We start from the raw sequence: 24,102 nt of genomic DNA, 5'->3' as shown, positions 1-24,102 counted from the left end.
ATATATAGTCAAGGGGAAAAAAACCGACTACTATGTGAAATGATATTTAAAAACTTCAAAAATTAAATATAATCAGGCAGTAGCCCTGATGTCATAGAGAATGGTGTGTCAATCCACAGTAACATCTGAGGTCATGGAAATCATAATAATCTCCATGGGACAATCAGCAAAAAGAGGGTCAAGGAGATAGAGTCCACCAAGGAATATCGTCATTGAGACCCTCCTTGGCTGTTTTAAGACGGAAAATCCACCGTTGTTCAATCCTGAACAAATATTTGGGGTCATTCTCATTGTATCTGGGTACTTGTAGAACAGTCCACCACAGATCATTAGGGCCATGTCTAGCCTCTAAGAAATGTGAACTCAATTTTGTCGTAATCCGTGCACATCTAATGTTGCTACGATGTTCATTAATTCTTAACTTGACTGGTCTCGTTGTCATTCCTACGTACTGTAAATCACACGGACATGTAATCAAATATATGCAGTGCCGTGTGTTACAGTTGGTGTGTTTCGTCAAACGCCAGACTCCAACGTGTTTCAACTGAAGACTGTTTAGTCGTTTAGTTAATGGGCACACATTGCAAGAGCCGCATGGATAATGTCCAGAGACTGGTGGAAGATTCCATAGTGTGGATTGCTCTGGAGAAACCTCCTGTCTTTGCGGTCGTGTGTGAATAATTAGGTCCCTAATATTCGAAGATCTCTTAAATGCAAAGAGGGGTCGTGCAATCTGTGATCCCCCGCTCAATAGAATCTGCCACCTTTTATTAATAAGCCTTTTGACAGTATTCGAAAGGGGAGTGTATGTGGATACACAGGTAAGTCGTGTTTGTACATCTCGTCTAGAAGGTTCTAAGAGGGCATCTCTATGGTTGTTTCTGGCTCTTTTATTGGATCTGTTGATGATCTTAGTGGGATAACAGCGACGTAGGAGTTTGGTTTTCAACTCACTAGCCTGAGTTTCAAATGACTGTACAGAGGAGCAATTCCTACGTAGTCTCAAGAATTGGCCAAAGGGAAGGTTGTCGCGTAAAGCCTTCGGATGATGGCTATCATATCTAAGTAGACTGTTTCTGTCAGTGATCTTATGAAAGGTATCAGTCACTAGTCTACCATCCACGTTTTGAATCGAAAGATCCAAAAAAGATACTTGTGTGGTGGAAACATGTGCTGTGAATTTCAGGAAGGGATCCAGAGTGTTGATCCAGCCGGTGAACAAATCAATCTGGGAGATTGAGCCTTGCCATATGATGAGGATATCATCTATGTAATGGCGCCATAATTTGATGTTTTTGAAAAAAGGGTTCGTTACTGGTAGAATAAAGTTCTATCATGACAAAGACAATCATGACCGAATACTTGAGAGCCAATATCGCTCCTAACGGCCTATTAGTATCTAATGTGCCCAGAATCTTCCTACAAGATTTAGCCTTTAGGAAAGACTGGGCACAGATTGCATGGAAATGTACCCGTGACTGGCTTGTGTTGATTATTAACACTTCTAAACGGTTAGCCGAGTCCATAGTCATTCAGATTAACTGTGTAGAGGCGTCCATTAAAGCTACAGTGACGATAGCAGCATTTAAGAGTCGTCTCTTGGAGATCAACACGGAACTCAATGAAACCAAAGAGTTCTTAACACAACAAAAAATCTCCAAGTTACAAAAAGACATTAACAGATTCGAAAGAGAAAAAGTTTATCCTTATATTAAGGAAGACTTCGAGATCGACACCCAATCACGATCCTCAGACGAATCGACGAGTATGAATAGGAAAACCCGGGCTTATAGTAGTATCTCCTCCTCTGACGGTTGGAGCACTGACGAGAGTACACCTCATCCCTACTACAACTTCCCTCAATACACTAATAATCAACCTCTCTTCTGGCAACCCCCTTACCCCTTCTTCCAGCCACGCCCTGTTCCACCTTACGGGCCTTTTTTAGGCCGCGGCCCGGGCAGAGGGCGAGGAAGGAGGAGAGGAAGAGGCAGAAGAGTACACTGGGGTCGAGAGGAACCCCAGATGATAACCAGGAGCCAGAACAAGATAGCTCCACAGAGGACCTAGTGGTCAATTTGTCCCATAGACATTTGTCTTCCAATGAAATGAAAGTCTTGAACAGAGGACTAGGCTTTGTTCCTACTCCGTCTGAAGATCCTTTCCGCCTCCATTGTGAATTGTCTCATTTTTTTTTAGAAAGATACGACTTCATTTTTTCTTCAAAGATCGTCCAGAACCTCCTGCTATTCATGATTCTGGCCTGAAGAAACCATCCACTTTCATGCCGCCAACGAGTTCTCTTCCATGTGAAGTATTAGCTTTTGAGAAAGCAGTCTTACACGACCTCGAACAGATCACTCCCAAACGTCCTTTTGTCAACATTCCCACCATTGAGCGAGAAGCACTTAAGACTTTATCACAAGATCCCACCATAGTCATTAAACCAGCAGACAAAGGAGGGGCTATAGTTATCATGGACTCTGTAGATTATAGACAGGAGTGCCTCCGCCTTCTAAGTGATAGGACCTATTATACTCCATTGAACCATGATCCTACCCACTCCTTACAATTACAAATAAGGAGCATGCTTCACGAGGCCACAGGTAATTCCTGGATTACTTTGAAAGAAGCTGAGTTTCTGGAAAACACGCATCCGCGTGTTCCCTATTTTTACTGCCTCCCTAAAATCCATAAAGGCACATCTCCACCCCCTGGCCGTCCAATAGTCTCGGGCATTGGTTCGGTCTTGGAACCCTTGTCTACTTTTTGCGACTTCTTTTTTCAACCATTAGTCAAGAGTTCAAGTACCTATCTCAAAGACACCAAGGATGTCTTGAACCTAATAGAATCAATCAACTCTACCATCCAGGTTGAGGTCTTGATTACATTGGATGTGGAGTCCCTTTATACCAATATACCACAGACTGCCACTCTTGAAGCTGTAGAGTCTGCTCTTCGCATCCAACCCTGGGCCTCTTCAACTCCCATAGATTTTGTAATGCACTGCGCATCTCTGGCAATGACACAAAATTATTTTCAATTTGAGGATACTCTGTACCACCAAATTAGAGGGACCTCGATGGGCAGCACTTTTGCCCCTAGTCTGGCCTGTCTATATATGTACCAGTTTGAAACGAACTTTATTCTACCAGTAACGAACCCTTTTTTCAAAAACATCAAATTATGGCGCCGTTACATAGATGATATCCTCATCATATGGCAAGGCTCAATCTCCCAGATTGATTTGTTCACCGGCTGGATCAACACTCTGGATCCCTTCCTGAAATTCACAGCACATGTTTCCACCACACAAGTATCTTTTTTGGATCTTTCGATTCAAAACGTGGATGGTAGACTAGTGACTGATACCTTTCATAAGATCACTGACAGAAACAGTCTACTTAGATATGATAGCCATCATCCGAAGGCTTTACGCGACAACCTTCCCTTTGGCCAATTCTTGAGACTACGTAGGAATTGCTCCTCTGTACAGTCATTTGAAACTCAGGCTAGTGAGTTGAAAACCAAACTCCTACGTCGATGTTATCCCACTAAGATCATCAACAGATCCTATAAAAGAGCCAGAAACAACCATAGAGATGCCCTCTTAGAACCTTCTAGACGAGATGTACAAACACGACTTACCTGTGTATCCACATACACTCCCCTTTCGAATACTGTCAAAAGGCTTATTAATAAAAGGTGGCAGATTCTATTGAGCGGGGGATCACAGATTGCACGACCCCTCTTTGCATTTAAGAGATCTTCGAATATTAGGGACCTAATTATTCACACACGACCGCAAAGACAGGAGGTTTCTCCAGAGCAATCCACACTATGGAATCTTCCACCAGTCTCTGGACATTATCCATGCGGCTCTTGCAATGTGTGCCCATTAACTAAACGACTAAACAGTCTTCAGTTGAAACACGTTGGAGTCTGGCGTTTGACGAAACACACCAACTGTAACACACGGCACTGCATATATTTGATTACATGTCCGTGTGATTTACAGTACGTAGGAATGACAACGAGACCAGTCAAGTTAAGAATTAATGAACATCGTAGCAACATTAGATGTGCACGGATTACGACAAAATTGAGTTCACATTTCTTAGAGGCTAGACATGGCCCTAATGATCTGTGGTGGACTGTTCTACAAGTACCCAGATACAATGAGAATGACCCCAAATATTTGTTCAGGATTGAACAACGGTGGATTTTCCGTCTTAAAACAGCCAAGGAGGGTCTCAATGACGATATTCCTTGGTGGACTCTATCTCCTTGACCCTCTTTTTGCTGATTGTCCCATGGAGATTATTATGATTTCCATGACCTCAGATGTTACTGTGGATTGACACACCATTCTCTATGACATCAGGGCTACTGCCTGATTATATTTAATTTTTGAAGTTTTTAAATATCATTTCACATAGTAGTCGGTTTTTTTCCCCTTGACTATATATACTTGATTGTGCAGACTGACCCACACATGATAGTGAACAAGTATCTCTATATTTATTATGAATAAACTCCATTCTAAGATGGCCGCCGCCTTTACTCGTCTTCGCGTTAGTCCTTTGTCGGTTTCTCCGACATCGAACAGGACGCGAATTAGGGCTAATTGTGTGAGTTTACAGCACCTGATTTATACGTGCCCGGAACACTCGTTCCCTGTCATTCAGGGACGCGTCCCGGGGTAGACGAACAGCTGCAAACACACAAAGGGTCAAGTAAGTGACTTTCGAACACGCAGCAGGCGTGTGTGCAACCCGCTTTATTGCTAAACTGGTGAGCTTACGAGCGGGTATCACTCGGAGAGACTAGTTGGATGAGACTTGTCTCGGTATGAGAGCATGTATCATTACCCAACAGGCGATATATGATGATCCCAGATATGGAATGCCCTCACTTTGATTCTTTTGAATGTGTTAACTTGTGTACTGCTATTACGCCAATCATCTATATATATTTTTTTATCTAGTGAACTCACCGTGTTTACAGGGTTTACGCGTCCCTATGATGCCTTGTCCTTATATGGGATGGTAAGCCGTCAATGTTACTTTCACAATTGTCACCACTTGCCTCTTCTTTGGGACCCGATACCTATCACACTCACACCATCTTGACACCAATGTATGTCTAGTGACTGCACTTTCCTTAATTGATGTGTTTTATTTTTACACAGGGCGACTTTCTATTAGACGGACTGTGACGAATGGTCCATAGACTGTAAGTGACCTCCTAGCATTTATGGTCTTTATCTATCATTACTTTTTGGTTTAATTTTGCCCCTTTTTTTGATATGAAGGAGAAGTTATAAGTAAATGGTCCTGATGAAGCGCCAATGGATCAATCCTTGACCGAACAGGCGCGAAACATGTTGACCCAGCGGCAGGAATGAGATTCTTCCTTCCTTCCTATAGGAGTATAGGTGACATTATTCCCTGTTTACTCCTATTAGTTTTTTAATCTTGGCCTGACTCATTATAAACATTAAATTTAGCTTTCGGGTGTTCATAGCCAATTTTATTTTCCTCTCTCCTTAGCTCCTCTGTCAGCAGATTCGACGGATCTGAGCTGTTCTGTCTAACCACCTTCCGGTTGCAGAGCCACGACCTTTGTGTGGTGGCCCGTCAGACATTGCAGTGCCGGTCTGGCGAGGAGTCAGCCCGATGATGATACTCTGCATCCTATTGTGATGCTTGAGGGCACTCCTACAACACCGATTTTTCAGTCTTTCTCTTTCGCCCTTTCTTTCTTGGAACGGTGTACACATTGACTATTACTACCTTTTACATACACAGCACTCTGCTCATAAGCCTCACTTAGGGGTGACTTAGGTGTGGTAAAACAGGAGTTTGGCAAGCAGTTTGCCTTGCCACGTCGGGGTAGCAGTAAATTGTGCACGCAGGCACTGCAGTGGCCGGCCTGATACAAGTTTGAAAGGCGACTTCTGTGGGAAGCACAATCAGTGCTGCAGGCCCTTTAGTAGCATTTAATTCACAGCCCTGGGTATACAGTATACCACTTACAAGGGACTTACAGGTAAACTGAATAAGCCAATTAGACCATGTTTTATGGGCAAGCGTACTTGCGCCTTAGCACGGATTAGCAGTGGTAAAGTGTGCAGTCTCCTTAAGACCAAAAAAAAAAAAAAAAAAAAAAAAAATTCAGAAAAATAGGAAGAGAAAGTTAAAACATTTGGGTATAACACTGCAGAAAGGGCCATTTCCAACAAGGACCCTTCTGGAACTAAGGGTTAGCAGGTGCCTCTAAGAGCGGAGACTGAGGCCACAGTTATGAGGCCAGAGTGTAAGCTGGATCCTTGAGGTCTTAAAGTAAGCATGGCATTAGCTAGTAACTTACGAGTGAGCCTGTTGGGATTGGGTGTCAACAAGAGCTTTGGAAATCTAGGGGCTTATTTACAACCCTGTGTGCCACCAGTGCATCACTTTTTATGATGTACAAACAGCACATATTGCAGGCCTATACCTACAAGTCCACACAAAGCCACTTTGCATGGCCTTGTTGCTATGGTGTAAGGCCTTACACTGCATCAGAGAGGCATTCCATGGGCATTGTGGTGAGGTTTCCCATGCAACACCCATGGGTTTTGATGGATTCCCAGATTCTGTAAACCTTGCATGCACTAAAATCGTGTGCATCACAGTGGAGGTAAAGCAAGGAGGAATCTATTGGTTTCTCTTTGATTTTTCCTATTTCTATGTGTGCTGCATTCTGAAAGAGGAAAAAGTCCCCATGGATAATCCTGTCTGAGCCGCAGGCATCTTTGCATCATGGTGCAAGGGTGCCTGCATTGGTACTAGGCAGCCTGCGCAGCAGGAGAGGAGAGAAATGTCCATATCTTTTAGAAATGGTGAATTTCTGTCCTTTCCATGTGGTGAAGGGCAGTGTAGCAAGGTCATGTGCTGCTCTTCCCTGCACCACAAGGCTTGCAAATAAGCCCCCTAGTGTTGAGTAGGAACCTCATGGCCTTTGTCTGTGCATAGCACCAGTAGAGCTGGGAGTAAACTGAAGAATCAGGAAACCTCATGGTGAACATGATATTCACTGACCTGAAGGTAAGCAGGAGCTTCCAGGTAAAAGTAACTAAGAAATACAGGGCCGAACAGTGAACATAGATATAACAGTAAATATTGTTGAGCAGGCTTCCAAGACACCAGGGAGTGAACAGGCTTGCAAGGATGCCTAGAACTGAACAAAGGCCTCTTGGGGTCTTTGACTGAGCAGGATACTCATGGGTTGTGTCTCTGAGCAGGAGTCAGAGGGCCAGAAAGTGGAAAGGAGTTTAGGGTCCTGAGGATGCGTGGGTAGTTTTAGAACCAATTGGTGATGAGCAAGAGCCTCACTGTCTTAAGTCCTTCAAAGTGAATAGAAAATCAAACCTAAGAGTGAACATGAGCCTCTGGAGACCAGTCGGTTGGTGACCAGTGGGGATCCATATGAAGGAGCCGGAGCTTCGTGGCCTAAGAACAGAGAGAAGATACAGGTATTTGAGGGTAAGAGGGCAAAGTAAGATTCATTGTTCTGCAAAGGAGTGTCAGTAGGCCAGCAGGTGAGAAGCAGTGGAAAATTGAGTGTTCCGGCATATCCAGTGTTACTGGCCCACAGGTTATAAAAACGTTATCACAAAGCACTCAAATTAATCACCTGTTACTAACTACCCAAATGCTTCATGAAAGGTTGCAGCTCACAATTGTGGGCCACTTTTTTCTTAGGGTGCCTATAAAAGGACTGCAGGTGATTTGTGTGACACGGGAGAGAATGGGTTGAGGTAGTGGAAGCACCACACATAGGACTGAGCAACAATGGGAGCCAAGGTAGAAGCACACGAGGAGTGAAACACACAGTATAGGGGAATGGCGGAGAGAAGAACACAGAATGAAAGGGGAGAATCACACACAAAAAGCAAGAAACACACAAAAGTGTCAGCATCACAAGCAGGGGGTCGAGAGCACACAAAGGCAAGAACATCACAGAGTACAAGAAGGGTGGGTGAGAAGTACACAAGAGGAAAAGCACAGTGGTGGACATTAGGGGTGAGCACACAGGTGAGAAGGAGAAAGCTGAAAAATACATGCACTCTTATGAAGTGCTGAAACCAAAAGGAAAAGAATTTCCTTAAAAGTGATCAATGGAAGAATAGAAGCCAGCTAATGAGAGAGATAGTAAGCAGACTATGCTCCAAGGGAGGAACAGATGAGATGAACAAGTTGGAACAAGGAAAACTATTGAACAAGAAGCAATAAATTGAGAAGGTCAATAAAAGACAACCAAAAAGGTAAGCAGCGATGGGATGTAACCCCCCTGTAAGTTCTTAAAGTGTCAGGTAAGCTTGACCTACAGAATGCATCAGACAGTTACCCAGCAGCTTTTAGACTTAACAATTAGGTTGTTGCATACATTTACACTTCTTTCCAGTAACATTTTTTTCTTTAACGATCGGTCTCTCTTCATAGCAGAGAAGACCTTCTCTTTCCTTTTCAGCCTGAGGCAACTAAAGATCAGGGTTAACCATTGAGGAACAATTTTTGTTTTTTTTATATCTAAAAAAATTGTGGCATCTGTTTTGGTAAAATTAAGAAAGCGCGGGAATGTTGTTCTTAGTAGATTCCATCCACTTTGACCTACATGCAAAATCTTCAAGCTGAGTTCTGCACAGCTATCAGCAATCAAAGTATAATATTGGGAGTGAAAGCTCTGACATGCAAGTTACAAATTGAACCACATAATCTCACTGTTCACTACCTATTCAACATCTTTCTCTTTTCTCCATCTGTTTTCCCCTCACCCCTACCTTGCCATTGTCTCTGCCCTCTTTCTCTCTGCCATGCTTTCTCTGTTCCCTCCATCTTGCCTTGCATATGCTCATTCTGCATTTTTTTTAAATCTCTTCAACCTTCTCCCTGAGAATATTTCTCTAGCTCTTTTTCACTCCTTTCTCTGTCCCATCCTATTCTACTTTCACCATCTGTTCTTTCTCTTAGCTGGTTGACCTTAGCTTTCTATCCTATTCTCTCACTGTTACCACATCTCTCTGTATATTTCCTTCTCACCATTATTTCTCTTAGGCCCAGATTTAAGAGCACCTAGTGCCTCCTTGCGCCACATTTTTTTAAAGCTTATGTGGCCAAAATTGCTGCGTCAGATTTACAAAGACAAAGCCTAGTGACAGGAAAGGCTTCCATTAAGGTGTTCCATCCCTGAAGTTGTGTCGGGCCAGTCGTGGCAAGGAGCGCTTGACTGGCTGCTTTTAAAATCCAGGAGGGAGGAGAGAGCTTGGTTTCTACACAATTGGGAAGCCATTATCTCAGACACTTGGGTGCGCCAAACAGTACAAGGGACTCGAATAGAGTTCAATGGTCCCCCTCCCCTCCTTCCATTCAACACTCAATACCCTGAAATTCAGTCTTTAACCCAGAGGAACAGATGGTCCTAATAGATCAATCAGTGGAGGATCTGCGCAGCAAAGAGGTGACGGTCCTGTTTCAGCTACATCCTCATGGCTTTCTAAGCAATCTGTTTTTGGTGGAGAAACGGGACAGATGTCCGAGATATGTCAATCTGAGGTAGTTAAACGGTTGGATAGTCTACAGCCACTTCGACATGGAGGGGATCCATCTCTTGTTAGAACCGGATGACTGGATGGTATGCCTGGCTCGCAAGGATGCGCACTCCTGACATTACCTCCTCATTGCAGGTTCTAGCAATTTCTATGGCGCGGTCTGGTCTTCCGCCCCTTGGTGCTTTAAGGTCTTGAAGCCGGTGGCAGAAACCTTGAGGGCTGACGAATGTCACCTAATAATCTACCTTACCAAGCTAGTTCTCATGGATCAATGCCTGTTCAAACAGCAAGATCAACTACAGAAAACAATCCACCTCCTTAGGAGCTTGGGGTTCATTATCAACATCATGAAATCCCTACGGATGTTGTCCAAACCGACTACCTTTCTGGGTTTCATTATCAACTTGACAGACAAGACACTCTGTCGGCCTTCCAGGAAAGTGGCAAAAACCAGACATCTGAAAATGAAGGTTGTCCAGGCCTCTCTCCTTGCACCAGGTAGCCTGACTTGTGGGCCTAATGTCCTCCTCCATTCAAACAATATTTCAGGGCTCATATTACAGGGCCCTACGGATGCTCAAGGCTTTCCATTTGCACAGAGGCCTCCAATATTTGGAGCCGGTTCCTCTGACAGAGGAAGTCAAGACCAAAATGAGATGGTGGCCAGCACAAATGGAGGCCTGGAACAGCCGGCTCAGATACAGATCTGCTCATCTAGTCACATGCCAGCAAGTCAGATGGTGTGTTGGGGGAGGGGAGGAGGTGTGAGGTTGGCATGGAGGAAACTCACAGGAAGGAGGAAAAACAAAAACGTCCAGAGGAACAAGTCCTTTAGATCAACTGCCTAGAACTCATGGAAGGTTCGTTCGCGGTCCAGTACTGGACCAAGGAGAAGATGAGTTGCTGTGTTCGATTATAAAGGGACAACTTCTAAGAAGTCCACTATATAAAATCACCTAGGAGGCTCCAAGTAAACAGTCTTGGCAGACCTAGCCAAGGAATTCTAGACATTCTGCCTGGACAACAACGCATCAGTCACGGCAGCGTAACTTCCAGATGTCCCCAATCAATCAGAGTGGGGACTTGGGCTTGAGAGAATGGCCCACGACATGAGCCTATGGCAGTTGGTGGGGTCCCTTGTCTGTGGACCTCTTTGCTTCTTGTATGGACCATCAGGTTCCCAGACATTTGAGCTGGAAGCCAGATTCACAGACACAGCGATGGACGCTTTGCTGCAGGATTGGTCAAAGGAGAGGGGTTACACATTCCCTCCCCTGCCATGACCATGAGATTATCGACGTGGTTTTGCATCAAACCGTTGGGATATGGGTGGGGAAAAGAGTTCAAATCTGGTTTCCAGTTCTTCCTTAACTTTCTTGGGATTTTCCAGTCCCTCTTCCCTATGCACCAGAAATTCTTCAGAATCCTCTGGGCCAATGTCACCCACTAGTCCTACAAGGATGCTTGCTAGTCCTGGCATGGAGGATTACCAGGAAAGATGGAGTACCATGCCTTTCACAATAAGTTGAAAGAATGCTGGCCAAGGCATGGACAGACGGGACCACAAAGCAATACATCGGCATGGTCAATATGGGTTTACTTGTGTATTCAACACAGGGAAAATCCCAGGGGGTGGATATTGTCCCAATTTTGAATTTTTTGGGCGTCTCTAGCCTCGCATGGTTTGGCCTATTGGATGGTCAATTCTTACCGGCCGGCCACCTCTGAGCTTATTTACCAGCATAGGGAGCTCCCATAGGAGAACACCCACTGGTCTGTAAATTGATGAGGAATTCACAGACCTCCAGAACCCAGGTATTCAAGACTATGGGAAGTCAATAGCATGTTGAATCTGTTCCGGTCCTGGCAGTGGAATGAATTTCTTTCACACGAAGAGGATCAGTTAAATTGGCAATGCTTCTCTTTGAGCTGCTGACGTAGAGTATTTGATGTTAGGGCCCTGGATATTTCAGGTTGAGTCTCGACTCCGCAGAATGTTACGTTCCCTATTTCCAGGAAAACTAAATCAGATTCTAAAATCTGTTGTCTAGCTTTTGACAAGTTCTGCAAACGCATACAGACTCAAGCTAGACTAGAGGATATTATTGACCCTGCCAATTGGTCTCGGGACTCCATGTTTAAATGGAGTTACTTTAAACTGGTAATTGATAGAGTCTTTGGCAATGGACAGGAGTAATACTGGTCTCCAATCCTGACCTAGAATGTAAACTTTCCTGGCTCCGGTAATGGAAAGTTTCAATTCTATTAAGAACACGGAGGAAAGAATTATTCCCTACAAGTTGTAAACAACCCTACAACCCAGGATGTTCAGGAAGTTCATTTTTTCCTTCAGGGTTTCTCACCAGATACTTCGTTAAGCGCATGATGTTTAGTGTACATTCTTCCTTGGGAACTCTGCTATCACAGTACATTTTAAATACAATATGCATAAAGTTTATTACATTATGCTCTTACCCTTGTGGTAATGATTCAACTATGTTTGAGCTGTTTAAGCGTCACAATTTATTTGAGGACAAGATAGTTACATTGAGTTATGTTGTTCCCCAGGTACAGATTCAACAAAAGGCAAATAAAGAAAAGTAGTTTCTCCTGTCGCATTTAAGAAAGAGGAAGTGATCCAGAGGGTGCCTATTTATGTGGACTATGACTGTGTTCTGATTGGTTAGATTTATTATCGTACTTTCCTGTGGCATCTTGGTAAAGTTAGTTTACTGTTGAAAGCTGCAGGGAGAAATAAAAGCGACAGAAAGTTTTCAGCATATTCTTCTGTGTTCTTAACGTAATTGAAACTTTCCATTATGAGAGCTAGGAAATTTTGCATTTTCACACACAAATTCCTTTTACATACCCTTTATCTCCATGCAGGCCATCTGCCCTCTTTTCGGGGGTACCGACAATGCAGTGAAACAAGTTACTCATAATAAGGGGTACAACTAAACTATTTAGCATCTCAGTGTGCAGGTTTATCTAGGTGTTTTCACCTATGGGAGCTACATATATACTCAGCTACATGTCTTCTTATCCTCAAACTATCCTAGAAATAGCAGCAACAATGTTAATCCTGCCAACACAGGGGCTAGGCTTTTCAGGCTGAACCAACCCTGTGGTGGAATAGATACTGGGATGATTTGCAGCCATTTGGCTAAGAGCCGTCAAGACATCTGATGATTTGCTTCAAGAACATGCAGCTTCTTGTTTGAGAAAATACAATAAATAAATCTGCAGGCAGAGATGTATTCCAGTCACCTACTATCATCCACTTAATCCATGCATATGCCCAATTAATTAGTTCACCTACTGCAGCTCTAAAAGAAAGCTACTTTTGGCTGGAAGCATGACATCATTTATTAAGTACATAAAGAAACATCGTCACAGAGCCACATGAGCACAACACAAAACCACACCAGTGGGAGAAAAATAATTAAACAAACACACATTGATCTGGTGCATATTTGTGTAGGTGTATTGTTTTGATGCTGGTATTACTGTGCTGTTTTGTTGTAGTAGGTGTCATGCTTGTTTGGAAGTGCTGCATAGTTTCGAGGTCCATTAGGTTTGTTTCACCGTGTCAGTGCATCGTAGTTTTGTTTTATTGTTGTGCTGGGTATTCATGATTTGTTGCAAGGTCCTATTTGTGATTTGACGTTTTCCTGTGGTGACAGAGTGTTCCACTTTTTTGAGTTGGTTACATGGTGTCTTCTGTTATATTATTGTGTGGGGTTTGGGTTATTGTAATTACATTTGGGAGACAACAATGCAATAAATAGTGCATGCGTAATCTTCCTGCTTACATATGAAGAACACGTGTGCCAAAAATGTTATGCGATCTGGTCCATGAAGTACAACAGGCAAGACATCCAAAAGCTTACAGGGATCCCTAAAAACCATATTCAGAGCTCAACTACCTTAAACAACTTACCAATAACACACCATGTTAATACGGTTCCCAAATAATGTTGGCATTTGGAGGAAAAATCTGCTAGTTATGAAACTATACTGAAAATTAAATTACTCACTCCTGATAGTTTAGCAAAATTAAATAAAATACAATTTAAGTCACCTTGCAAAAAGAACAGTCTCTGTAGCCGGGCGCTCTTAAGGATGTTAAAGTAAACGTTTGTGGAATACAAGCAGCGGGTCAGGATTGACTAAATGATACTTCCATAATATTATATTAAACACACCATTTTATATGGGGACATAATCTGACGTATGAACTTATTCTTGTTCTTTGCCTCTTCACATTGATTTTTTTTACATGCAAAAGGCATGCTAATATGAGATATATCGCATAACGCTCAAGAAGTAGACAGCCTTACACGTATGACCCTGTAACAGTTTACCACACTACTTACCAAATAGAGTCAGTTTGAGTATCCTACTGCACTGAATAGCAAAAGACAAATCGGAGCTGTCAAAAATTGTTATAAGATCACCATCTGAAATGTAAAGAAAATCAAACAAGAAAAATGTTATACAAGCAAATTAAGTGGAAAGTGCTGATGTACACACAATCTGAACACAAACTTCCCGGTGGCATTAGAGAAACAAAATGGTTACTTAACATTAGGAGTGGTTTTGCAGCCGGAAACATTTACTGTAGTCAGCGGTAGGGTCCAGATTACTGTCTTACTTTCATTTATTCATCCGAACCACCCCCCCCCCTCCCTCCCTCCCTCCCTCCAGTGTTAGTGGCAACCACCATTTGGTGGTAAATCCAGTCCCGGTGTGACGCCAGGTGGCATCATGGGCATTTCCGTGCGTGGTCACCATTTCCAGATTATTTTTTTCCTGAGACATGTTCCTTTTGGAGTTTTCCTTCTTTTAAATTGTTGCTCACCTCGCCCATTTATTTTAGCCACCATTTCCAGGGAGGTTGGTGGATCAGATGTGAATCCCAAAAATTATTCTGTCTGCAAAACGACTAATACTGGCAAGTAATCATTTCATAACATTAATCCTTTTCTCGGTTCACATACTGTGCAGATTACTTCACGGTATTTGGTTCCTAGGGAAGGCAAGGGGGTGGGGGGGGGGGGGGGTTGAAATGTGGGCGACTTTGCAAGCTAGTTGTGTAGCACTCTGGTCCCACCTCGTTGTTTATCTGGATGTTCACACAGTAGTGTTTTGTAAAGGTGTGTGGGGCTGCTAATGTTGCAGAATGCAGCAGTTTCCAATGGGTAGATCTAGTAGGAATGCAAGGTTATGACCCGTCTTCCTGGCTCAGAGTGCCCAGGGGTGTCTGGGTAAAGTTCTTGACTGTGTAGCACGTTTGGATAGTTTCCTCTAACTATTGTGAAACTGTTACCTTAGTTACAGGTCTAGCATTGCTTGCCCTGGCAAAGAACAGTTTGTTCCCTTTCAGAATGGTTTGTCTCTTGTAGGTAGCACGAGAGCCCTTTGCATACTCCAGGTGTATAGATTCTTCTTCATCTGTCTTTGGGTCCTTAAAAAAAAAAAAAAAAAAGAAAAAAAAAAAAACACAACCACACACCACACACACTACACCATTTGAATGCTTTGGTTGATGTAGAATGGAGATGCCACCTTTGGACGGAGTGGAGGGTGTGGTTGTAGGACAACCTTATGGATTTGAAGGTATGGTTCCTGGATCACGAGTACTTGTAGCTTACTAACTTTGGAGTGATGTTATGGCAATGAGGAAAGCTGTCTTTAGGATTAAGAACTTCAACTCTGTGTTGTGCGTGGACTCAAATGGTTCTGTCATCAGTTTTGGGTTAAGGTTCCACATTAGCGCCAGTGCTGTCCTCGGCGGCACCACCCTCTTATCCTTCCAGGAATCTTTTCACTACTAGGAGTGAAAAGAGACCATTCCCTGTGGTGTGGCAAACTATGGTAGCCAGGAGGACCTTTATGGATGTGTAGGTCAGGCCACTTTTCAGTAGTTGAGGTACGTTAGCACTGTATTGCTCTCTGTACTGGGCTCTTTTTTTGTGTGTGGCCCCTGCACCAGTGGATAAATCTAATCCACTTGACTGTGTAGCACGTCCTGGTGCTTGGTTTTCAAGCCTTTCAAGAGTTCCCTTTTCCGGGGGGGGGAGGGGGGGGGGGGGGAGCTGTAGGTGTCCAATCTCTAGGTATTCAGGAGCCAAGCTGCTAGGTTGAGTGTGGCTGGTGCCGGGTGGCACTCCTCTGTATGACCGGTCCTCTGGACATCTGTAGTAGGTTTGAATACCATGTCTGTCTTGCCCACTGGGGAGTGGCAAGTATGGAGTGACATCCGGGCTGTTTGGCCTGGTCTAGTACCTTTGGGGATCAGGATGGGGGATGGAAAGACATATGCAATTCTCCATGACCAGTCTATCGACACAGAATTTCCCTCAGACCGGTGGTGTAGGAAGCTGGAAGCAAATTGTACTATTTTGTGTTATCCAACTGGTGCATAGGTCTATGCTTGGTGTACTTCAGCATCTGATGTAGAGCACAGACAAAGTCACATGCAACTGCAATGCTTTCAGAGCTAGGAGGACTGTCTTTAGTTTTAAGTAGTTTATGAGGCAGAGTCCGTCGGATCCCCAGAACCTAAGACTTTCCATGTGTGCCCCCAAGCCCTTGTGGGGTGGGTGTTACGGTCCCCGTGGAAGCTGGTAATTTGCAATATCTCCCTAACCCAACATTTGTCGGTTTCCACCATTTAAATTCCGTTTGAACCCACATTGTGACAACCACCAGATTCTCTGAGAGGCTTGTGACCATCTGTTGCAGAGCCATTCCTGTATGGGTAGAATATGCAGTTTTGCATGTGGTATGAGGGGGGAATGCATAATTCCTTTGATATCAAGTCCATGACAGTCCCCAGTGTCTTGTAGAGAAGTGATGTTCTTGAGTCCAGTGTTGCACGCAGAAACAACTACACCTGCTTTGGCAGTGGTGACGATTTCTTGTGGTTGATGGTCAACCTGAGGAGTTTTAACATGGTGATGATGGTTTGCATGTCCAGGTGGAATTTTTGTTTCAAGTTTAACTTTACTAGCCGAACATCCATGTATGGGTAGATGTTAATACCCTGACTTCTCAGGTGTGCGGTCAATGCAGCTAGGCATTTCGTAAAGACCTGGGATGCAGATTTTGTGTCAAAGGGTAGCAATCTGAACTGGTAGTGTACCTTGCCTGGGATGAATCTGAGGTAATTTTTGGTCACCTGGCTCACCGGTATGTATAGGTAGGGGTCTTTTAGGTCTAGGGTGGTCATGTAATCTCCATTCCTTAGGAGTGGGATTAATTCTTGTAGCAGTTTCATTTTGAAGTGTTGAGCTTGTATGAACTTCTGTAGGTATAGGAGGTCTACGATTTGTTTCAGTGTCAAGTCTTGTTTTGATATTATGACGTACACAGTGTAGACGCCACAGCCTGCTTCCCTTGGCAGAACTCTGTGGCTCGTATTTTAAGTTCCTTGACCTCTTCATGAAATTTGGCGAGTTCCTGTTCCCTTAAGCTTCTTGTTTATTGGAAGAACCTGAGGCAGTAGTCTGGTGAGTTGTAAAATGCAACTGTTTCTTGCCATGTTTAAGATTCAATTGTCAGTGATGATGGACCTCCACTCCTGGAGAAATCCTCCCATCCACCCCTATTCACCCCCCCTAACCTTGCCGTACGTGGTGGGCTTGTGGGCCGGAAGTGTCACTTGCTCCGTCCCCTTTTGTGGGTTGCTCTCTCCCTCTGGGTTTCCAGTGAAAGGACTGCCTTGCCAGGTGTTGTCCAGGCATGTGGCTTGTTGGCTGAAGCCTGTGGGAAGTGTTGTTGAGAACCCTGCCCTGCTTATTAAAAAGGTACCTGAACACCCCACCACCCATTTTTATTTGGTGGAGTGTCTACAGCAGTCCTGAAGACTTTGTTTGCAAAAGGCATGCTGACAGATGCCTGCACTTCTGCATTAAGTCCAGAGACCCCGAGACATGCCTGTCTCCTGGAGTGGTGCCTATGCAAATCTGCCGATTCAGGAGGCCATTTTTACTCCTTGAATTAGGAAGGATAAATTGCTTTCCTCTAATCATAATTTTCTTCCAGGGGAATCCTTATAAAAGTCATAAGCACTGAATATTCCCACCCACATGTGGGGACCCCAGAGAACACACTATATATTTTACACACACAGGGAAAAAACAAAAAGGTTAGTTAGGTTCTGAAATTACTCGCACAAAACCACTGATATTCAGCAATTACTGTTCTGGTTAACTCAAGTAACTATAACGTGTTCCCGAAGTGACTATAACTCAGCTCGCCATGCAGTTCTCGCAAATGTTGCAGTGATATCAAGATGCCACAGAAGAAGGTGTCATCAATGATGTAATATGTGGAGGTCCATGGCGAGGGCACGAGTTCTAGTTACCCTTGGGCACAAGCAACTGAGCAAAGTATACGTTTACAATGTCAAAGATTCGTCAAGTGGCCTCAAAGTTATTAGCAAAATAAAAGACTTTTCCTATGAAAACTAGGTCCTACTATAACTACCTACTGGTAACTGCCAGAAGGTAATATGCATTACATATTTGTGTGGTCCAGGTTCCCCACATGGGCAGGAATAGTCAATGATTTTATCAATATAAATCCAGCCAAAAAAAAAAAAAGAAAAAAAAAAAAAAAAAAGTACAGTTAGCATTTGAAAGCTAAACTGAAAACTGGCAGTATGCCTTTAAGACGTCAGAGGACCCTCTGTATCCCATCATGCCCCACAGATGACCGTTAGGTCAGGTCTTTTTTACGTCGACATGAACAAACAAAAGGGATGTATATGCTGATGGATGAAAGTTTTACAGGGGGGCAGGAGGCTTGCTCACGACTTTGATGAGGATTCCCCTGTTTAACCTTCTCTTCCAGGGGATCATACAGTCATAAGCACTGAACAGAATAGCAAGCCTATCCCACACATACAGATGAATCCAAAACATTCAAAAGCAGCTGTTACAATTATAGAAACAGATTTCTTAACCAGGCCTGTCCTACGAGTGTCCGAGTCTAGACAATAATGCCTGGTGAAGGTATGTACCGCTCTCCATGTAGCAGCTTTGCATATTTCAGAAGTGGGCACATTTCTTAGTAGAGACACTGCAGAAGCACCCATACAATTTCTCCCCCCTCCCCCACCCCCCTTCTTTAGGTCTGGGAGGTAAGTGTGAGTTGAACTGGTAGGAGATAGTATACAAGAAACTACCCATCCAGAGATTATTTGAAGGCTGCAATGCCTGTATTCAATGGATCATAGCTAACATATGCTCCGATTGTCCGAGCTCTTTGATCTTATTTAAGTAAAATGTTAGGACTGATTAGAGCTATCGAAACGCTCTTACTGCTGGCATGGAAGGGTTAGGAAAGACCACTGGAAAGGAAAGGTCTGGTTAATGTGAAAAATCAGAAATCACCTTAGGAAGGAAATTCGGATGGGTTCTCATGACCACCCTGTTATCATGACACTGTGTAAGGTTCTTTAGCACAGAGACTGATCTCACCGACTCTACGTACTGATGTAATAGCAACTAGCAAAGCAGTTTTCCAGGTGAGGTGTTGCAAAGATGCTTTGTGTATAGGTTCGAAAAGGGGGCCCACGAGTTTAGAAGACCACATTAAGTCCCTACAGGAGAGAAGGAGAAAGTGCATGTGGGGAAGCCTTCAACACTTAAAAAATTAAAATAAAAATTTTAAAAATCCTTTGCCTCAGGCATTTGAAAGAAAGATACCCAAGTGGGAGACTTTCTGTAAACCGCAATAGCCATTTCAACAAAAAGGTAATGCAGGTTATTTCCATTGCTTACAAAGTAACCTGAATGGCACAAATGTCACTGTGCCCCGAAGTGATATTTTAGCACTCCGCAACAAGCTGAAGCGTTTTTTTTATAATGAAAGATTATAAATGACAAAATATTTGCTAGAAGATGGAACGAAATGTAAAAGGTTAGGATTTACCCTTCAATGGCATAGACGTATCAAACATTTGAGAATCTCAGGCTAATCATACATGAACCATGCCTTCTACAGATAGTCACAATACATAATGCAATTTATTCACCTTACCAACAATCGTAAATGTAATAGCTCTTTCATTCATATGTCTCGGCCATTTCGTAACAAGGGTGACGTCAAGAGCATCCGACACAAATTGCTGCCTTCATATAAATTTCCCACTAGTTCCTGAAAGATCGGAAGCATTTTGGAGTGCCACCATCACTTGGACTTCTGTCTAAGTTGCAGAACAAAAGCATAGGAAGACACTCAATCATAACATGCAGTGATGGGGGGTGGGGGGGTATTCTCTGGAGGATGATAAATATAGTTAGCACAGCCAATGACTTTCATTCCAAAAACATTTTCACCATGCCCATTTAAATGGGCATCAGTACTGGAGCGAACATTCAATATGCATGATTTTGAGATATATTGAGTAGGCTCTTTGCTGATGAGCCGAATGAGTATTTAGCTCTTGAAAGCTGCCTTGGTCCTAATAAACACGAGGAGTTACAGAAAGTTAGGAAAGACCTCAGCTGCCAAGCTCGCAAGCATTCACGATATGATCCACTGGCACCTCCCTGCTGGAATTACACACACATCTCTAATGTGATCAAGGCTGACATGAGCCACGTCTTGGACAACAAGAAATCTGTAGTGCTTTCCAAAGGGATCTAGCAACTTGGCTGTGGTAGCAACCAGACTGTGGGGATTGTTTTCAGCCACTTAATACAGGCTACTTAAATAAATAAAAATGTGTATAATCATATTTTATGGTTATGAAGGTGCTCAAACGGCAGTGCTAGCAACTGGAGGAGTCCCACAAGATTCCCACAAACCTTTACTAAACACCAACCAGTTTACGTCATGTTAAGCTGTGGTAGCATGGCTATCAAGAAAGGAAGGTCCACCAAAAAAAGAAAAAAGGATAGAAGGCAGTAAGGAAAAGAAAGAATGAAGTGAAGAAATCAATGCAGACAAGACTGGGTCAATGTCTAAAGGAGAGGCATGAAAACAGGAGGGGAAAAAGTAGGACCATAACACTCGCAAAAAAGAAATAACATAACAATTAACAACAGAAAGCAACAACAATGACGAGGCTAAATAAGCAATCAGGAGAGTGTTTGGGACAGGGCAACATGGAGGGAGGGGAAGCACAAGTAGAACGGAGGGTGGAGCGGGGCAGCATGCCAACAAAGGGTGAGTGGGAAGAGCTGGGAGAACCCAGCGATGAGAGGATGTGTGGGAGGGGTTGGAGAAGCCGTCTGACAACGAGGACGGTTGGGTGTTGCTAGAGAAACACAGGCAGCCAAGTGGTGGTGTATTGACTAGAGAATCACCCTCAGTATATTGAAGAAGTATATGGACAACGGAGGGCGGGCGGTTGGAGCTGGAGAAGCAGACCGACAAAGGAGGGGGTGGGGGCAGGAATAAGGTTACAGAAGCTCATGTACAATGGTGGATGGGCTGGAGAAGCATATGGGCAGAGGGTGGGCGTGCAGATGACAAAGGGCAGGTAGTCAGGGCTAGAGAAGACAGACAGAGCTCAGGCCTGGATGGGGAACTAGACAATGGATATGGGAAACAAATACAGTGGAGAGCTGGTACTAGCAAGCTAACCAGGAAAGGTGGGCAAGGAAGAAGGGGGGGGGGGGGGGGGGCAAGATTCATGGGGGAGTGTAGCTTAGTGGGGCAAGTGACAGAGCAATACCAGGAGAGATATACATTAGGGATACAGCTCAAAACATACCGTCATGGAGTGTTTCACACACACAAAAAAAAAAAGCGGTTGAAAAGCAAGCAATGGAAGCAGAGATGCCAGCCAATCAAAGTGATGGTAAAGAGGCAATGTTCCCTGAGAGGGAGGAGGACAAGATTGACGAGCTGTGGCACAAATAAGAAGCAGGCAAATGAGCAACAAGAAAAGCCAACCAGTGTTCAGAAACGAGCAAGCTCCAAGGAATTCTATGTTCTTGGTAAGCCACAATATGTCTCACAGGCAATGCATGCACCGTCTATTAGGCTTCATCTAAAAAGTTGCACCTGAAAAAGGGGATAGTGGAAGGACAAGTAATGTGTTCATACTCCAGGTGATGGACAAACAAAGAAGAGGAAGGAAAGTCTACGGAGTCTGAAAAAAAAAAAAAAAAAAAAAAAGCAAATGAGTATCAATGAAGTTAAATTGTAAGCCAAGGGTGGGTTCCTAAGTCTGCTGTAAGCGTACAAACTCTCTCGCAACAGACAACGCATGCTTTGTGTTACGCAAAACCTTAAAAGGAATAAAGAAATCAGTAAATTAAGAATAAGTGAAGGAAGAACAAATGGAAGACTGAGGAAGAGAGAACAAGTTAGGGGAAATACATTCCAGAAAGTGGGATGCAAGTGAATGAGGGAGGAAAGTAGCAAAATTAGCCCCCGCCCACACCCCAAACCCCCCCCCACCAAAAACCACACAAACACACCCCACCACAGAAAAGATTGGTTTTACTAATCCCTAGTAGAACATCATTGTGTGCTATTGATCTAATCAATTATAAGTGACTCATTTCTGCCACGCTTAGGACCACTTGGGGAAGAAAGAAAAAAAAAAAAAAAAGCACTCACTGCTGTACTAAAAAGAATGTGCACAGACACAAAAATGTGCATTCGGTTTGTATACTTATGTATTTTCATACATATGAAAATGAAATGGGGATTGTGAATACCTCTGCCATTTTTTGCAGCCAAGAACCAAATCTCTCAGTAGAGCACAGCAGTCTTTCAAATCAGAGCAACCAGTACGGTCTGTTTCATAGCAACACATCTTCGTCATTCTAGAACAAGAAAACAGCATTCACAGGGTCCTTCTTGAAATGTTGTGCCCATGTAAAACATTACCCTGGAAAAGGAGCCTGCTCACTACAGTGGAGGCTTGGTCATTAAAAAGGTTCAGTTAAATAACTGGGCTAGAAACCATGGATTTCAATTGACCACGATTTCAATTCAATGCTTTAACTGTAGTTCAAGTATTGGACAAATAATTTACACTTTTACCTTCATCTTTGTATTTAATCGTGACTTCGTCATTGCTTAACAGTTTCCCTCTGAAAACTCTCTGCATCATTAGCACCAGCTCGTCATAGGTTATGTCTTCATTGTGAATTGGAATTCGTCGAATGTCCTCTCCAATTTGGGCTTTAATAATGAGTTTCCCGCTCAAGTCCAGCTGTCCGTTCATGGTGGACTCCGTGATGTCTTACCCAGCTGAAATAGAGTAAATGAAAATATATAAACACTTACTTATAATAAACTATTAGGCTGGTATTTATTAGTACCCGTGACGCACATTATAAGCAAGAAATACTGTAAAATCAACACAGAACATATACAACCCATGCGCTTTATTTATAATCAAAATGTCCATCGACAATTTCCTAACCAAAGTCCAAGGGAAGAAAATGAAAATAAAAATCCACAACTCACATTAAATTTAGACCATGAATAATTGAATGTCACCCACATGCTTGTTAGAGCTCGTCATTGTTAGGTAGGCAAATATCATTTCAGTTCTTAAATAATTATCATAAACCCAAAGGATCTAACAGTTTGCAGAAGCTTCATTACCGCACAATGTGCAACCACTGTTGAATACACATTTAGTAAATTTTGTTTTATACAAAGAAGTACTTTTATGCAAACTAAAGGATATTTTTTTTTCCCAGGAGGGCAGATGAAGTTTTAACACACTGGTCCAACTGAACACCCAAGATTTGTGGTCCACAGGCTGAAGCTGTGATGTTAAGTCCTCTTTCAACAAGCACAGGCAAAGCAAGTAAATCTTTGCTTTGAAAGGTGTTAGCCAGCCTTTTGTCCTTGCCAATGCTTTGGCATTAGCATGTATACACACTTATGCATTAGGTTGTGGAGGTGGACCCAGTGTGATGACCTCTACATGCATCACGTAAGCATGCTTGAGTGGCGCATGTGCAATTTAACATTTCGTGATGGAAAACTCATCTTAGGGCAGTAAATTAAATATTTAAAAAGTGAATTATGGAAAAAAGGGCAGCATATCTAACAACACATGAAAGGGAGGAACCAAGAAGCAGCGAGTGCTGGGTGAGAGGACGCAACTGATCACCAAGAAGAGTGAAGTAACAAAAATAGAGTAATAAACACAACACAGTGAGCGGAGAGATGGCAAGGGATCAATGGAGAAGCTGCGGGTTGAAGGGGAAAAACAGAAGGGTATTGGGAGTAACTGATGTTCTGGGTGAACACCAGTGAGACAGGGTGGGGATGGGAGACTGAAGCATGCAGAGGGCAAAGAAATCTGTGCTCTTGAAGTTTTGGAAGAAGAAAACAAAGGCTGGCCAAGCCATCAAGTCTTGGGGCCCAAAGCCTTTTGAGTTTGTCCATGCTGGTTTTCCTTTGACATTGTATTTGTAGAGGTGCTGGGTCCTAGCTGATAAAAGTAAGAACATTGGCTAAAAACAGAAAAAAGATTTTAATTAAAAAAAAATACAAACTCCACGGCATTAAAGGATATT

At 43.2% G+C, this 24,102-nt stretch overlaps 1 protein-coding gene across 3 annotated transcripts in view; it reads right to left on the bottom strand.

Moving 5' to 3' along the window:
* Positions 1–24,102, bottom strand: part of TFG (trafficking from ER to golgi regulator) — a 169,305-nt gene that overhangs the window by 131,049 nt on the left and 14,154 nt on the right. For all 3 annotated transcript variants that reach the window (XM_069204829.1, XM_069204830.1, XM_069204831.1), the window contains 2 exons: positions 22,607–22,816; positions 13,969–14,052 (listed from right to left, as the gene is read on the bottom strand). In XM_069204829.1, coding sequence (XP_069060930.1) covers positions 13,969–14,052; positions 22,607–22,790 — 268 coding nt within the window. In that variant the 5' untranslated portion in view covers positions 22,791–22,816. The remainder of the gene's footprint in view (positions 1–13,968; positions 14,053–22,606; positions 22,817–24,102) is intronic.

Source organism: Pleurodeles waltl, chromosome 8, assembly GCF_031143425.1.
Source record: "Pleurodeles waltl isolate 20211129_DDA chromosome 8, aPleWal1.hap1.20221129, whole genome shotgun sequence".
In the NCBI taxonomy this organism is placed as follows: Eukaryota; Metazoa; Chordata; class Amphibia; order Caudata; family Salamandridae; genus Pleurodeles; species Pleurodeles waltl.
Note: the sequence above shows the minus strand (reverse complement) of the source record. Positions and strands in the feature narration are given on the sequence as shown.